At 24.9% G+C, this 19,474-nt stretch overlaps 1 protein-coding gene across 2 annotated transcripts; it reads right to left on the bottom strand.

Moving 5' to 3' along the window:
- Window positions 1-582: 582 nt before the first annotated feature.
- LOC105359882 (uncharacterized) lies at window positions 583-18,504 on the bottom strand. Of its 2 annotated transcripts, none has more exons than XM_011496621.1 (9): window positions 18,223-18,504; window positions 13,593-13,677; window positions 13,380-13,497; window positions 12,870-13,098; window positions 10,125-10,353; window positions 8,155-8,273; window positions 7,937-8,080; window positions 2,241-2,369; window positions 583-928 (listed from the first exon to the last, which is right to left on the bottom strand). In XM_011496621.1, the coding sequence occupies exons 2-9, from the start codon at window positions 13,675-13,677 to the stop codon at window positions 701-703; spliced, it is 1,281 nt and encodes a 426-aa protein (XP_011494923.1). In that variant the 5' UTR covers window positions 18,223-18,504; the 3' UTR covers window positions 583-700. The 2 variants fall into 2 exon arrangements, with proteins under 2 accessions (XP_011494923.1, XP_011494924.1); XM_011496622.1 differs by lacking the exon at window positions 18,223-18,504 and adding an exon at window positions 13,995-14,015.
- Window positions 18,505-19,474: the final 970 nt, after the last annotated feature.

Below are 19,474 nucleotides of genomic sequence, written 5' to 3'. Positions count from 1 at the left end.
CGCTTTTTATAAATAATGTATATATATTTAATAATAAAATATAATATTCATCAAAAATAATTATTAAGGAAAATTATATTTTCCTTATTAATATGGAATCCTGTTTATAACTTTAGTTTAATTAAGCTTTTTTTATAATAACAATATTAAGATATTTTGTATGAAATATATATTTTTATTATTATTTTAGCATGTGAATTTATTAATAGCTATATCAATAACTGCTTTATTGATAGAAATTCTACATTTGTTATCTAATAAAATATATTAGCATATTTATTACTAAACAGTTATAGATTAAATTGAAAATTATCTTCAATAATTTTGTAATTAACCTTTAAAAGATTACAATTTTACATAATAATCTTTATCGGTTTTAGTAATATTCTTTTGTATATAATAAATAAAATATTAATTAACAAAAATGATTTATTTTACAGTGGCTTTACGGTATTGGTATTATTATGTATTATCATCGCCGTTACATTATTAATAGAATATTATACTATATTTATAGAGTTTGATGTGCATGCCCAAAAAATAAATTTTTTAACAAATATATAATGAATGAATATGTAAATATAAAGATGTGAAAGTTTTAATTATATTGTTCCAGAAATTTGTCTTTACAAAGGTAATAATGAAATTAGATAATATCGACGAAAAATGGTGTAGTAGACTGCCATTTTTTAAATTATCATCATTTTGCGGAGCCTGGATAGTAATAAACAACTGCAGTGGCAGGTAATTGCCAATGAGCTGCGTGTAGTTCGATTAGCTGAAGCAAAGTCTTACGTACTGCTGGCGAAGTTGTATCTTCATTGAGGAAGGCATCTCGTACGCCTCCCAGAAGTTGTTGCAGTTGTGTAGGCAACTCTGTCGCTAGGTCTTTACCAATACACGTCAGTATAAAGAACAGGGAATTCATCTGCAGTAATAAATGCATTCGATTTTGCTTCTGTTACTTGGATATTTTTACGGAATTATTGTAATAAAGATAAAACTAAGAATTTATATTCAATTTTTATAATACTATTGCAATAATTCAATTTTCCTTCCAAAAGTATTATAGCCTCTAAATTATTCTTTTAACCTTTTGTTAAAATTTTGTTAAAATTAAGTTAAAGAATTATTTCATTAATTTAATAATATTTTTAATTCATTAAAATACTTATTAAGTAATTGCTTAAGTTTTATTCATCACCTCAACTAAAATAAAATTGATAAATAGGATGAAGATAGATGCATAATTTAAGCAGATATTACAGGGTTCATTGAAAATATTTACTATTGCTTATAGAAAGGTAAATGTCTAAAAAAATATTAATTTTTTATTTAATATTTAAAATATGTTTTAAGCGTACGTACTTTTAAGATATCATAATTAAGTAACAACAATTCTCAAATAAATTCACAAATATTATGCCGCAGACAATATGTAAGACGTATGTGAACGAATTGATATATCTTTAAGCTATTATAAAAAAGGATACAAGTTCAATGTATCGTAGTTATATATTACGGTAATAAATTATAATACACAGTTTTAAATGAATGATATTTATCAAATATATAAAATAAATACGTGCGAGGGTACAAAAGTGAATGTGAAGGACAAGTTGTCATAAATAAGTACCAATCATCTTTATTAAGAATTATTATAAAAAAACTATTCATGTATGCACTCTATAAAGCATTTCATTGAATAATAAATATCTCTTCCAATGTATTCTTCTATATCTTGTGAAGAAACTTTTTATCTCCAATAATTTTATTTAATTCAAATATTTTTTTCTATCAGAAAACAAAAGAATATAAAATCTGAAACTGAAAATAAAATCTTAGGTAGAGGTGAATAGGAAGCAATTGTGGAAGCAATGATGTATATGTATAAAAGAATTTTTTAATTATTACTCATCATATTATATCAATTTTATTTTAATTTTTTTATGAATGTTATTTCTTCATTTATAGATTGCATATGCTCACTCCATTTAAACAAATTATAAAAACGATGTGAGAAATGTTCGTGATGGTTATATTTTTTGAGGGCGTAGTTGTTAATAACCGTAGGATACTTATAATACTGCAAATTATATTAAAATATACGACTGAGGAGCTGAAATCCTACTTTATATTTCTGTTCAACGAGTTAGTACTAAGTAAAATGCTAATTAAGATACTGCTGTTTTTTTTTAAAAACAATACTTAAAAATAATATAAATATATTTAATTAATACTTCTGTATGAGAATTAATCATTGGGGGACGTAAACAATCTTGACAGCATTTCCATAGTAGCGTGAGCAGTACTCGTCCTGGAGGAATACCTTCCTGCTGTGTTTTTAGCTGTAGCTGAAGACGTTTCAACTACAAAAAAGTTTGTATTTTTTAAACTTTACAGATTTTTCATTACGCAAAATTAAATTTGAATTAAAAATATATATGTTTCAATTTTATTATTATATATATCTATATACATCAATACAATAATATATACATATTATATACTGTTCGAAACTGTTTGATTTCTTGGCTCGATCTGCCATTGTTTCGATAGCTTTAATTTACCGCCGGCCCTAGCAGGTGTTTGGGAACGAGGTAAGTGAAGGGATTATAGAAGTACAATATGCGTTTCTTCAAAAATATGATTAATTTACAGTTACACTATTCTTTGATTGGATTTATATATTATGGATACACCATATTCAATCACATCCTTTCAGTTGCTTATAACTGATCTTGTGTTGAATAAGTTGTCTTCTCCAGATGCTCTTTAAGATGTTGATGTTATTGTTGATCTTGTAAGGATCAGCAACTGATTATGCACACTCAGGCAGCGATTGTATCTGAGTCGTCCCTACTTATAAGGCCTCTGACTGTGAATCCCTGCTCAAGGAAAGTCTCTGCCTTAGTTTTCTTCAATAGGAGCACGCCTTTGCCTTCCGTCTTCTGTCTTCTGAAGGAGGTTAGCTTCGACAGTGGCCACATCGACAAGAGCGCCTCTAGCGGCAGACCCGTCAATTAGGAAGCTCACTCTTCTCTTGGGCTTCGCTTGGTCGACTTGATAACAATGGATGTGTTGTGTCCCGTTACATCGTAAATTTTGCATGTGACGACTATTGCCAGATGTCTAATGAGCTGGGTTTTCTCAGATATCTAATGACTTAGACCTTCCCTGATGTTTAGCTAAAACGACTATTTTGGAGATGTTTATCGACTTGATTATTTCCATACGTTAGACACTCTTGAAAGGTTCTCACGATCTCGTACAAATAGCCCCGCGGCATCTTTGTTAGATGACAGCAAAGGGCCGATTATTGCGCTAGAAACAATGGGCGCAACTGTGGTGCGAAGAACAGTGGAAGTCATTGTGCACGTGTATCATTACAAACGAACCACTTTTCCGAACCTCCAACGGCCTTTGGAGAATTTCCTTAGAAGTTTTAACCGTTGAATAATTTCCTTGAAATGAGAACCGTTGGGATTTTCCCTCAAATGATAATATTCGAGAGATTCTCTTAATCTTGAACATATACGTAAAATTATAGTGTAATATAATATAAAATTATAATGCAATATCAAATTATAATATAATAATATCTTAATTTATTTTGTGTTAATATTGACTGAATCTTATTATAATTATAATTTTCTTTAAAATAATTTGTTTCTGGAATAGAAAACTTAATTATGAATAAAAATATTCATTATAATATTACGTATTATTAGTTAATAAGTATTTTTCATTAACAAACTTTAATAGTGAATTAAATAATATGTGAATTCATTTATGAATAATTAAAAAAAAAACAAGGAGAAACTACGTAATCTAACAAAAAAACAAAAAACATGTGGAATTAACCACCACAGAGCTTTACAAACTACTTCAATATTATTTGGTTATAACAACAAAATATATTAAAGATATAAAAATAGATATATGGACTTTTTTTAACAAAAGTTTAACGGGCAGAATAAAGTAAAGAGGATAAAAAATGTGAATTTCAGTTTAAGTAACTATGTTTAAAAAATTATCTCACATGATCATTTTAATTTATTTATCACCAATTAATTAAATTGACATTTATCCGGTTGATTAGAATTAGATTATTGCCACCAGTTATCTGGTGAGAGAAAAGTTTGGACAAGTGGAGGGGGTAGCGCTTGAATTCAGTATTTAACACGTCTGCTTTTCGTGCTTGGTGTTTATTTTTTTTCCAACTACAATATAATGATTCTACGTTGATGATGAAAATTTGTAAGATCTTGCCGTTTCTTGGTTGTTACCACGTGGTGTGAGCATGCACTACATTGTAAGTCTTCGGATCTTCTTGATGCAGTACGCTTGGTGATGAAACGCTACACTGAAAATGAGAGGTGAGAGTGAGAAGAAAGTGAAAGGTCGCGAGTCTCTTAACACTTCTTCGTGTAGTGTTATGTGGTGGTAACTTGATTGCTGGTCTCCTTCAAGCTGTCTTGTAGTGTGGAAGGATGAAGTTATGACCGTTGAGTTATTTCCTTGAAATGATAACCGATGACATTTTTCTTTGCAATAATAGCCGTTCGGATTTTTCCCTAAATGATAACATTCGAGAGATTCTCTGAATCTCGAACATTCCGCCCGCCATCAGCAATTCTATTGATGATTATTCCCCTTTGATGGGGATTGGGAGTACTGCTAATTTATATATTGGTCTTACCACGACAGTCAAAGCTGTTTTTAATGGGATTACTTTGGTCAGCCCATCCTTACCAGGATGAATGATGATGAATTACTCTAGCGAGGGGCCACTTGTATTGATGTCATTCCGTGGATGATGCTATTTGGAAATTGATTGTTGCCGTTGTAAATAGTGGGCTGACCATTGTGATAAAAATTATTGAACTCGTTTTGTATAAATCACCATTGTGATAGTCTCGAAGTGACCAAGACATTTAGAGATGATTCAAGAATTGTAGCGTGTGAATTTCTGATGAAAAAATGACCTGGTGTTAGTGCCGAAAAATCTTCTAGCTTCTAGGCTTTAGAAGCCTAATGTTCAAGATTGTCTCAATCTGAGGTAGCAGAGTGAGAAGTGATTTCTTCAAAGGTAAGCAACGATTCTCCAATTATACGTTCTAGATGAAGTTTTGTAGACTTCACCACTGTTTCCCATTTTCTTCCCATGTGAGGCCTAGCGAGTGGATGGAATTTCCACTGAGAGCTGTCATTTGAGATGATTGAAGCTATCTGATGATGTTCTTGAGAACTTTGCGTGAACAATTTTTTGAGAGCAACTTCCGCTGCAATGAACGTAGTACCACAATCAGAGTATAATGTATGCGAATATCTCTGCAAGCCGAGAATTATCGCTATGCTTTAATGAATCTTCTGTTGTATAATCTCGAACCACCTCGTGACGTACAGCAGACGCAGTAAAACATATAAAAACACAAATCCATGCCTTGTGGGTTTTTACACCTCACCCCTTCCGGGGTTGTATGGTTAAGAGGCCGGCAAAATCAATACCTGTATGGCTGAAAAGTCGTGATGGCGTGACTCGAGAAAGAGGTAGTTAGCCCATCAATTGACGAGCACGGACCCCCCTTTGCCGAGCACATATAATGCATCGTAAGATGTGAGATTTCAGTGAAGACCTTCTACCAAGAATCCAATACTATTGATGAGCGTATGTGAAGAGTTTGGAGATAGGCATGAACAATGATGAGATTTGAAAATTGCGAATGTCGTGGCAGAATAGCCTGGTGCTTATTTTCTTGTATTAATGATGCTCTCATTAGTCTTCCTCCAACTCTGATAACTCCTAGGGTGTCGATGTATGATAGGCGGTGAAATGCATGAGCAGTCGACAAATTTTCGTGGGACTGCTAGATTTTGAGTTCATGAGAAAAGTAGGCAGCTTGAGTTGCCTTTATCCAAAAAATCCTTGAATTTTCCAAGTCTCTTTGGGATATTTGGTTAATTGGAGATGATTCATGCTTTCTGTTCAATCGTGCAAGAAATCTGATACATATAGCTGTTATTGTCAATAACTTATTGAGAGTTGAGTACTTGTCAATAATGTCCGCGGTGATAGATCGGCTTGTGAGTTGCTGCTACTAATGAGATGTCAGGACAAGCTTCCTAATCGCATTACTCGTCGCTCAAGTCTGGTGAGTGTATCCATGGTGGTCCAATCCCCACCAGTGTGGATTATTTTGATGTTAACTAATCGTTAGTTCTCGGGATGCGAAATTTGCTGGATTCGACGTATCGGGAACGTAATTCCATTAAGCGTCTAGAGTAATCTACGGCAAAGTATCTGACTGCTGCCATTGTCAATTGAGAGGCATCAAAAAAACCATGTAATTCCACTGTTGACGTGCTCTCTATGTTAAACAATACCTCGATTGTTCAACTTGAGAGATCCTTTCTCTCGTTCTTGTTCAACTCTGAGAGATCCTTTCTGATGATGCTCCACTGAGCAGCGATCTGACACTAGCAGAAGCTACGACATGGTCACCATCAAGAAGCAACCTCATTATTGAGACAAGACAGAGTTTTACAGTCTTCTATAAGAAGTGAACCATGCTTATTATAAATGTAACTGTTCATAAATCATATGTTACCGATGTTTTCACAAATTACACCTTTCTATAATCTTTCTACTGGACTCCCACTCAAACATCTGCTAGAGCGACAGCAAATTATTAAAGCTATCGAAGCACTGGCAGTTCGAGCGAGGAAATAACATCAGTTTCTAACACACACACACACACACACATATATATATATATATATATATATATGTATATATAATATATTATATATACTATATATAGACGATTTAAAATAATCTTATAGGAATACTAAAAGTTCGGACAAGTAGATACTGAAATATCTGATAAATTGTGCTTCGTGACATTCTAATGCTTGTTTGAATTCCATAATAATTTATTATCTTAACTCTTACGTTTCGTGAGAAATATGTATGACTGTATATGAGCATAACCAATAAATATCCGCACATGAGAGCTGTATCGCTCTTCAACAAATTGCCCTTACATCAACATCAGTTAACGGTGATTCCTACTTAAATGTTGTTAATTACTTTTTATTCAAAGGCAGATGATTATTATCTCTTAATACTTGGAAACCATTAATAGTGTTTTTAAAATATATGTAGATTTAATTATTAGATTTATATTAAATATACTAATATATTTAAATATATTAGATTTATAATATTACTATAAAAGTAATTATTTTTATTAAGACGAAATAGATATGTATTCAAATGTGAATATAAAGAGCTGAAACTACTTGATATATCTATTTATCAAAATACTAACTGTTTAAAAATTTAAGGATTATATACAACAAGTGTACAGTAATTTCATTAAATATTAACAGGTTCTTAAATAAATTATTATAAATAAATTTATATTAATGAAATTACATAAATCAGTAGAAGTACGAATAATATGAAAAATTGAAAATGGCTTTAAAAATTTGACAATTAATATAATATTTAATATATTAATTAATAATATTGAGAATTTGTAAAATTTATTTTTTAAATATATGAAATTCTGTATTGAATATATTCCATATATAGACAAAGTTACATTATCTAAATGTTGATTATGAGTATTCAGTTAAATTATGATTTGGTGTCGCCTTTTTCGTCGTCATAAGAAATCGCATGAAAGATTTAAAGTAAAATGAAAATTCCATATTATTAGTGGAATTTTCATAAAGAGAACAATATCATTGATATATTTACCATTAAAATAAAATTATAAAATTTTTTTAACTATATCAATGAATGAAATAATGGTAAATTTTGGATTTTGTAATGTCTTCATTATCGTTAATATAAATGCTTATAATTATAAAAGATGTATAAGTTTAGTTTCTCCATATGCTGTTATTGAATTCTTAAATATAATACCTGACAGTACATCTCATTGAGGAATGACATAAAAGCCGAAAAATGGTGATGTAAAGAAATATCCTCTAGTGTTATATTGCGTTCTTGATACCATTGCTGACACGTGTTAAGTAAGGACTCCAGAAATGTCTCTTTCGCTTCTTGCTAAATAAATACAAAGTTTTCCAATTTTCGATTAAAATTTAGGTGCATATTTACGTTTGAATTAAAATACTCACTTCAATTATTATAATACATATTTTAGCTGCTGGTTCAGCGCAACACTGATTTTCGATGACTCGTATTAATATATGTTTTACAAGTTCCATAAGTACTCGTGCGCTCAGAACATTTGGGTCTGAAAATTATTGAATAAAAATTTTTAATTTTTAAGAAAATACTTATAAATAAATTTGCTTCTTTATGGTACTGATTTATAAATAAGCAATTATTATTTATGTTTTTTGAAAAAATCAACATATATAAGCTATTTTTATAATACTAAAAAAAGAAAATATTGTATCAGTATTTTAAACGTTTTCATTTAAATATCTATAAATAAATTTAATAATTAAAAAAATAATAAATTTGTATGCTAAATTATAATTTGAAACAAAATATATTAAACTCATTAAATTCAAAATTTAATGAATCAATTAAATAAAAAAAATTTAATCAACTAAATATATTTAATTATAATTTTAATACTTGTATATTAAATTTATGTAAAAGTTTGTTTCACTTTACCCAAATTGAATATTGAAAAAGATAATAACATTTTATTTATCATAGTCTACGTATAAAATGCAAAAGCGATAGAAACAATTGAAACGCATATTTAAAAAATATTGTTTTGGGTTTTGATTTAAAAATTTTTTTAAACATTAAAAATTATTTAAAAAATGAGTTATACTATAAAATGTTTTTTATTACTTAAGATACATATAAAAAACTTTAAATTTTTTTCAAAAAGTCGAATGTTTGAATGCATTAATAAATTTTTTTTCATTATTATAAATACATCGATAACTTATTTGATAACTAATAGTTTTACTGTTTATTATTTATTCTATTTTTTTTTAATTTTGATTTATCTATATAATATTATGTATATGTTTCAGTATTTTTATATATAACCATAATTATTATTATTATATATTATTATATATTATAACAATTTCCTTTTTTCTTTAGAATGTGGTTTCATGTAGTTTAAAGAATTGTTTTGATACTCGAATTGCCAATAAAAGGTGGATTAAGTAAAGTAAAAAAATAATAATTTAAAATGCAAGATTTATTCTTATTCTAGATTTATTTCATTTATAATACTTTAGATGATTTTATCCATTAATTTTTATAAATGTATTGTTCTTACTAAATTCAATTACTTAATATATAAAAACCTTAAAAATTATCTATGAGTAAGTGCAAAGTACGAATACTAATGTCTTTATTCATTAATAATTATGCAGATAAGTTATTGATGTGAATTAAAATGATTTCATATCACTATTAAATGTGAAGATTGATTTAAAAATAGAAAGTATCTGGAAATAAATATTTAGAATAAGGATAATTGCGTTAGAAATAGAATGTCTTACAAAAACGATCGCTCACTAAGAAAGATTTTAATAGGTCGGAGTTACGATGGCAATAGATAAAGTTTATGAAAATACAAAAGTAAATAGAATTACTTATATAACCAATCAGAGTTAGTGAAAATAGAATATTTTTTAAAAAAGAGTTAAGTTTTTCAGAAAGTTTAAATATCAACTAATATTTATTATCTGATGCATCGTAATCAAAGGAATTTATATATACAGCGTTCATGTTTCAATCTATGTTTACCATGTCAGGTTCCATGAATTGCAACTATATATTTACATGAAATGGATTATTATTTATATATATATACATATATATATATCTTTCTACAATTAATAAATATTTATGTTTGAACTATTCGTAGTTAAAGTTCCGCAATTTAATTTAAGAGCTTTTGTAGATCATGAATAAACCCATTATCATTTCATTAACAAATCAATAATTGTTTTTTCAATAAGTGCAACTATATTATAATAAATGTAATACTAATGAACTATTTTTTTACAATATTATGGTCGGCAAAATGTATTTGCCTAAAATTTAATATAAAATTATAAGTACAAATATTAAAGTTAATTAAATTGACTTATATATTAATACTTACTATCGATTGCTTGAAACAATATTTCTTGTATATTAGAAGGAAACTTTCCAAGTTCTGATATATCTGCAATATTCATAGTTTTAGTCATTAAAATGTCAGAAACTGTGAAGCTTTTTGTACGTCTTAAACCATAGGATGAAATAAAAGATAATGATTTTGTCAATTTGCCTGGTTTTGAGATTGCAGATTTTATATCGTGTTCTACACTAAAGTGAACTTGACCAGCATTCTATACGATAAGAAAAAATAAGGTTTTAATTAAACACAAAACAAATTAAATTGAATTTTTATTTAAAAATTAAATATTACAAATATGCAATAATATTAATAAAATAAGTTTTTGACCAAAAATATTAGTGTAATGCTTGATAATCGCAGTAAGCTTTATCTTTTTTTACTATTCAGCAAATAACAATCATTTTGAAATTGCTTAATTATTTTTTATTATCTAAAATGACGAAAAGTGTTAAATCATGCCTTACAGTAGAAATTTAGAACTAATTATTAATATTTTAGGATTTAATTTATTTAACTTATTTCATTAGAGCTTCTTATATCAATTTCGTTCTTGATAAAAGTTGTCAAATATTTAAAAAGTATGATAGGATATTTCTAATTACGTAAAAATTATTCTATAGTTATATATCTGCCATTTAGTTTTCGATGGGATTGTCTTTTGATAAATATTATATTTAGTATCATAATTTTTTTTTTCATCATACTATAATTATTATGGCATGCGTTATAAAAATAGAGATTCAATGGATTTTTTAATAAATCTTAGTCTTACATAAAATACTTTTTACTTTACACTTCGACTACTTTTACGATATGAACATAAAATTTGTATTCAATTTTACGAAAATACTTCCGATAAGTTTTTGCTGATATTATGTTGAAACATAAGGAGCTTTTTATTTTTTAAAATTATATTAATGCTCTTATAGATTATTTACTATTTAATTGATTTAATTGATTGATAGAATAATTATTTGATTTATTAGTTTAGATTATTACTTTTTCAATTATTTATATTATATTATTTTTATTTATATTATATTATATTATATTATATTATATAAATACAATACATTATTGTATTATTTAATGCAGTAAATTGAAACTTAACGAATAAGATTTAGTTTATAAAATATCATAAAAGACGTAGACAAAAAAAATGTGTCATCCAAATAAAAGATTGATATTGATTGATACTATACGTATTGCACAAATATCACTAATATAATATTATTTCATAATTAATTGTTGTCATTTAAAAAATAGTTCAATTAAACTACAATAGAAATTACGGCATCAAAGTTGGTTAAGCTAATACATCATTGAATCTATCAGTAAATCAATAAGTATGTAATGTACAATTTGATTCATAGAGACTATAAGCATACATGACTAATTTTATACGTTATAAAACATGTTTAGGTGTTTCATTTTTTATTTAATTTATATATGTCTTATAATTTACAATGATATTTATATTATTTTATACAATTTTTATAAATAATTGATAATAATGTAATTTGTGACTTATTAATTCACAAATAATAATAGAGACCTAAAGAAAAAATATTTAAATGTAGAAGTATACTCATTAACTTTTTCTTATTCGATATGTATAGATTATTTTTTAATTTCTTCTTTATTATATTTTAAATAGTAATTAAATTAATTAACTAATGAAATAGTTTCAACAGTATTTTAACAGGTTTTATTTGATGTTTTTATCGTTATTATTATTTTGTCATAATTTTAGTTACTTAATACCATATTTAACATTATTATATTAACAACATTATTTATAAGTAAATACTATAAAGTATTAAATGATACTGAAAATTTATCGTCTATTTATTATTACAAAACAAATGCAAGTAATGCAGAGCATTTAATGTTTTAGAATTGTATTAATTTAATTTTATTACTATTTTATATAAGCATGTATATTATTATTGTAAGTATGTTAATTTTCCCAATAATTCTTATATATAAAATTAAGAATAAAACTGAAAGTAATCAAATGCTTTTAATTATATAAAAATTAATCCTGTATATTAAAATAATAATTATATTATAAAAATCATGTATCAGGTAATCTTTAATTATTTATAAAAATATAAATATTTTATAAAATTCTTATTTTTAATACATTATTATTTATTTACATTTTATTAAGTATTTATAGATATAATTAATAAAATAAATAAAATGTTTTATAACATTTTTGGGTTTAACATTATGTATAAAACTGATTTTTTTTAAATTACAATTCTGTAAAAAATATCGAACAAATTTTTCGAATGAGATTAATTTTTTGTTATAGAGGTGTAAGGAAAAAAATGTCAGTAAAAAAGAAGCATTCTCTTTAATAAGCTAAACAAATTATGCACAGATCACCATAGTGGTAATTGGTGTAATTAAATATAAAAGTAACAATTTTAAATTCATGATTTTATGAATTAAAATCATTAGATATTAGTTATTGCCTTCGTAATTGCATTTATACGATATTAAGTAATACTGATACTGGAATTCGTTTAATATAAAGAAAATTAACAAAATACGTAATAAGGACAGTTAATATAGAGTTAAGGGCTCAAATGGTTTGTAATTATTTTTTCTATTTATGATAAACAAAAATTGTGGTGCATTGACAATTACCAGTTCTTTCAAAATTTTGTTTAAAAATTTACATCTAAAGAATGTAAAATGAATTCATATTTAACTTACGTGTAAGATATTTCCGCTAAATGTAGATGTATTAAGAATATGTGGCTGATGCATTGTCATTGTTAAAGGATGATAATTTGTTGTATGATGCTGTGAATTGGTTGACGATTGATATTGCAATGGATAATGAAGCTGTTGCTGATGCTGTGAACAAAGGTATTGATGTATATTTCCACTTGACTTACTGTGTTGAATATAGTAAGGACGATCCACTAAATTCAATTCCGAGCTTGATAAAAACATAAAAACATGAAATTTTTATTATTATTTTTTGTATATTTATTTTGTATATTTATTAATTGAGTTAGATAAACAAATTTACCTTTAAATGATTAAATAATATAAAAAATAATTCAAATATTTTTATCAGTTTTTTAAAATTTATATAATAAACATTAAACTTTGATTTAATCAATACCAATTTATATTTTTTAAAGGAATTAAATTTTTCAATATTTTCATTAATAAACTAATTACAATACATGTAATTTTATAAAAATAATGTCTTACATAGGTAATTGATAGTCATTTTGTTTCATAGTAAATTCTTTAGCATGTACATTCAATTGTGGATTTATTATATTAGGTGTAGAAGGATGTATTATATGAGGTCCATCAGTTCTAACGCCTAGAAAATTACAATAAGAAAATTAGAAATAATGTTATTTAAATAATAAAAATTACACACATATATATGTAAAAAACTACATTAATTATATTTACCAGGAGGTCGATAAATTTCTAAAGATGGCTTTGATTTCAAGGTTGCTACTTTATTATTTCGTTTCGGCAAGATAGCATCCCTCATCTACAAAATTAAAAATCTAATAAAATATTTTAAAGTTAATATTTAATCAATAAAACTATGATTATCAGGAAAATTTAAAATAAAAATTTATTTAATTAGTAATAAAAAGATACACTAGACTTTTAATAAAAAAAGTTTTATGATTTACAGTGAATGTCACTAATAAACCGCCAGAAATCCAATCGAAAGTACAATATGCAGGAAGACAAATAAACAAACGTATCATTTCAAAAAAATTTTCTTATTTATTTTATCTTTTAATTTTTCATCAAATTAAAAGAATATTTATTTATTTCAAGTGAATGTTATTAAGCTACCTGAAAAGTTCGTTATTGCTTCTTCCATCGATTAATCATTCATTTCTCATTATTCATGTATTTATCGGTAGTATTTGATTCAAGTTAAATAAAAAATTATTTCCATTCAATTAGCTATAGTAATCTACTTTATATAATAACTTAAATTAAAATGATTGTAATATTACTTTTTCTAATATTAAACATTATATACAAAAGAATGGTAGATAATCTTAGGCATTTTTAAAGTGTTTTCCATTAAATATACATAGATTATTTCTTAAAATTACTTCGATTCAGTAATAAATGAAATTTTATTATATAATACAAATACATATAATGTAATTTATGTACATTAATACTGTATTTACATTAATAATTTTTAATAATATCATCACACCACACTCATTTTTGTAAATTATTTCACTCTTTTTATTATATGATTGTTTATTATGTATTTAATAATTTAAAATAATATGACAAATTCTTTCAATAGTATTTCCTTCCTAAATAACCAAAATATAAATCGTGCCTTTTTTCTATTTTTCACGCAAATTATACATGTTTTTTATAATTAGACCTTAATTTATATATTTCTTTTATTAAGTTAAGTTACGTTACTTTTGTATTTATAGGAACTTGCTATATTTTATTTACTTTTTATAATTGTATTTATATTTATATGAAAAATATGAGAAACATCATATAATTCTAATTTTGAATATAGATAATAATTCATATTTTTGGTTCAATTATACTCGATGTATTTACTTTATATATAACTTAAAATAATTATATGATCATTCAGCAATAATTTCTTTAGCTTTTTTTTAGGCGTACATTAATCATTTGACAATTTTAGTAATTTCAACGAAGTAATCGCATTCTTGAATTTAGAAGCAAATTAATTAAAGGAATTTCATCGAAATTCATCTTTGGCAATGACTTTGAAAAAAATTTCCAAAGTATAGTTATTATTTTCTGAAATGTAATTAAAATCTTTACATTACTTTATTTACACTATCTAGACACTTTCCACAGTTCAAAGAATAGCAAAATATTAATTTTGGATTATCTAGTACTATTCTTTCCTTAAAAGATTTGATAAATTTTAGATTCATTAGCACTAATTAATAAATGAATATTCTCTCAAATTAAACTAATTAAGATTTATTAATGTTCAAAAGACTATTTAATGTCTTCTTTATCGTTTGAATGTATCAATGGACCCGATACTATTACTTACAGATTATACAGTTAAATTATTGTTTTTTAATTTAAATTATTTTCTTTGGTAGATAATTAATCATCCTTTATACAATATTTCACGTCAATTTAAGATTAATATTTGCAAGAGCTGATTACATTTGTCTACCGTAACTTTAATTAGTCTCATTGAAACCGTTTATCTGTACTATACCATCAGTATGAATTTCTTGTCTATATATAATATTTATAAATTATTAAAAACTATTGTTCAATAATACTGTTATTTTTTTAAACTTCATTGTAAATATTCTGTTTTATTGACACATTTTCCAAATGATTTCATAGCTGAGTAGTGCTTCGATGTCTTCTTGATTCTGCTCCTAATGAATATTATCGTCCATTGCTTCCGAATTAAGTGTCGTTCCCGTTTTTTAATATAATATTTTGTTACTGATTGATCATAACAAATGGTTCAGTTTCAATTTCAGATGCTTTTAATAACATTTTATAAGAAATACTACTTTACTAAATTGTGTAGTAATTTTTAGAAATAAATTCTAAATTCCGGTATTAAAATTCGACTACCAACTAGTAAAACTGCTTGATAACGTAAACAATCTTTAAAAGAAAAATAATAGTTAATATACATATACAGTCAAATATATATATATATATATATATTATTATTCATTCCTTGTCTGTATTTAATACAGATCTGTAAATGTTTATTATATATTAAAAGCAATTAAAGGGTTTGGGACTAAAATAATAATATATACATTTAACATTTGACATTTCGAAAACAAGCAGATAGAAAATGTACTAAAAAATGAATGTTTAAAAATATACTGATCTCAATATTAATATTACTAACTAAACTAAATTAATAATTAAAAGTAAAATTTCATATTCTTTCTGAAATTCTTAATTAAATTTAATAGTACTTGTGTTTCATAATTTATTATATTATTGAAAAATTTACGACTTATATTATTTTAATAATTAATGCTTATTAATTATATTTCTTGTCAGCTTAGAAAGATAAAATTATATGCATATTACTTTCATGTAAATAGTTATATCACTATATATTATTAAATTTCATTTGCCTTTTATTATTATACCTTATAATGAAATATGGAAATACTTTATAACATTTTATCATTATTTTAAATATGTATTCTCAGAAAGAAGATAATTATATTATATGAATTATTAAAGAAATTCATATTTTACTTACAAAAACTTTAAAATATATAAATATTCAGCTTTTATAAATGTCAATTCTTATTTTAATTAAAACGACTTATAGCATATAAATGAATGATTCATACGATGTAATAAAACCTAATTTAACACAGCAATATTTGCATATGCTGGATTGTATGTTTAAGTAATTAGACATAATCGAATGCAAAAAAAATGAATAGATCCATTTTGGTTGCGTGAAATATTATACTGTAGCAAATTTGAATTTACTTATTATATTAAAAATTAGTTTAAAAGAAGTAATAAAAACGCTTTCAACATGCAAATTTTCAATAATTCATTGAATAAAATGATTTAAATAATATTAACAACCCAGCTTTTTTAAGTTTATGCTACAGATTGTTTAGAAATATATTATATTATTTTTCATATGTTCTTATATGTAGTTCATTGATTTAAATTGAATTATTTTTTACTGAAAGATAATAGAGGCATGTTTTGAGAACATATAGTAAAATTGATAAATTTAATATAAATGATATTAAGACATTATATAAAATAAATATAAAATAATTGAAGATCCAACACTAAGAACGAGAATAATTGGTTTATATACAAAAATTGTATATTTTTTACGAAGCGATTAATGGTTTTCTCTACTACATGATACAGTTTATACAAATAAATTCGTTTGAAATAGTAATAAGATAATATTACCAAACAATATTAGTGTTAATATAAACCTAAATCAAATTTATATATTTCATTTAAAGATAATGAAAGAGTTAACAATAAAAATAAATGATTTTTAAAAATTATAAACAAAAATTAATTATTTTAATTATAAATTATTTTGAAAACGATCTGTAAATGAACCTGGAAAATTATGTTTTTCTTGCCTTGAAAAACAAAATTATTATTTAGATACGATTACAATGGGAAGATCTATAACAAATGCTTAATGTTATTCTCTTATATAAGGTGGATAAATTTGATAAGTTCACCTATTACACTTTTAGCTAAGATTCAGTAAAATTGAACTCGAACATAATTTCAAGCATCTTATAGTTTCAAAATTATTCAAACAAAAAATGCTCAAATTGATTTAAATTCTGAACACTTTATAGCATTATTTTACTCTTTAAAATATTATTCATAATAGCTGGTGAATAATAATGGTGAGAAATCTATAATTGAGACAGTAATTACAGTAAGACATAATATTACATACAATTAATTATAAATTTTAACTAATTTCATATTTACATATATTTCAATTATTGTTATTATTTGCAAATAATTTTTAAATGTTATTTAAATATCAAAGGAAAGCTGCTATTTGTCTTGCCGTATCAAATTCGTAATATTAATTATTGCGATATATATTCTAATACTTTATTTTGAAAATTACTAAAAAATATTTACGGATATAATAGAAAATATAAGATTAAAGTAATGGATAGTACTTCAATAAACTGATAAGTATTGGCAATAAACGATATATTATTTTTTCTTAGTAATTTATTAGTATTGTTTTTAATTTTATCATTCATATAATACTTTTAATTATTTTTATCCGAGTCACAATACTAGTATAATATTTATAAGATTCTAATAATCTATTCACTCTAGAAACAATTATTTTTTTACTTTACAAAGAAGTTCAAGAGAAATAAAAAAAAGAAGAATAGAGTTCATGTCTCTGATATAATAGAGTTCATGTATAATGAATAAGTTCTATAATTAACGTAAAAACACAGCTTACAGTAAGAGACTTGTTAGAATCACGCTTGACGTTGAGAATTTTACGGACGTGCACAGCCATACAAACCTCTGGAACTCTCCCTTATGCTCAATTATCCTCTTTTTGAAATTTACTCGTATGATTGGTTTAAATAAACGGATCATCCATCTCCATTTATTCACTCGTTTTCATTATTCGCAACGCAGTTTTTTTTTCTTTAGAAAATGTGAGATGGCGTAAACCATTCGGGCACTCCAAGTAAAAATTAAAAGTACGTAAGTTCTTCGATTTTCGCACTATATTATAGAGTAGATAGAATGGGTGAACGATCAGATTGTTGTTACTATTAATAGACGAAATGTGAGCGCTGAAATTAAAAGGCGCATGTCTAAAGCTCAACTGAAATAGTGTCTACACTTTCACCATTGCGTCTGCTATCTTCAAACCAGAATAAAACTTTTACCTAACCTGGTGTTTTGTTTAATACGCTTTTATCAAATTTGCTAATTTTTTACAAATGAAATCATTTGGCTCCTCAATTCTCTTTTACATTTGATAAAAATACTTTTTTTTTAACTAATATAAAATTTTTATTTATAATACTCTAGTCTCATCTATAATACTAATAGTTTTCCTCACACTACATACATATAAGTTTGCATATCATTTATATATTATATATTATAATAATTATATTATTATATAATATATTATATCTATATACAAATTTATTTTGTATACTTATTTGTAACTACATGATTAATTATTGTGTAAAGAACAAATAACATTCTTTTTAACAAATTTGGTAATGCGATTAGATAAAAAATTCTATTAAACATTCATTAATTGCATAATTTATAAAAATTAACTAAACAAAGAATTTTATAATTAGGCAAATAAATAAAAAAATTTTATGACATGGTCTTAAAAATATTCGAAGAGGACATAAATAACAAATAATTACTTCGAGTATTCAGAGAACAAAATATTAATTTTTAAAATGATATATCATTAATAAATACGTAAAATAAATACAAATTCAACTTGTTAGATGTAATGGTATGGTGTAAGTCTATGTCTATACAATCTTATTGAATTTTTATCACACAATCTGATTAATATAAAATTTGAGCAAATCAATTCAAATTTAATAATAAATTATTTAATTAAAATATTTTACCGATCATTATTATGTAACCGAAGTTTGATTTTTATTATTAAAAATATTATAGAAATTAATAATAATTAAATTTGTAAAATAGCAAAATAATACTATATAAAAATTATCTATTTAAACTGTTTTATTAATTAGTGCAATATATTTTTAGTTAGTAATTAA

Source organism: Ceratosolen solmsi, unplaced genomic scaffold (genome assembly GCF_000503995.2).
Source record: "Ceratosolen solmsi marchali unplaced genomic scaffold, CerSol_1.0 scaffold29, whole genome shotgun sequence".
NCBI lineage: Eukaryota > Metazoa > Arthropoda > Insecta > Hymenoptera > Agaonidae > Ceratosolen > Ceratosolen solmsi.
This window is presented reverse-complemented; position numbering and strand designations above follow the sequence as displayed.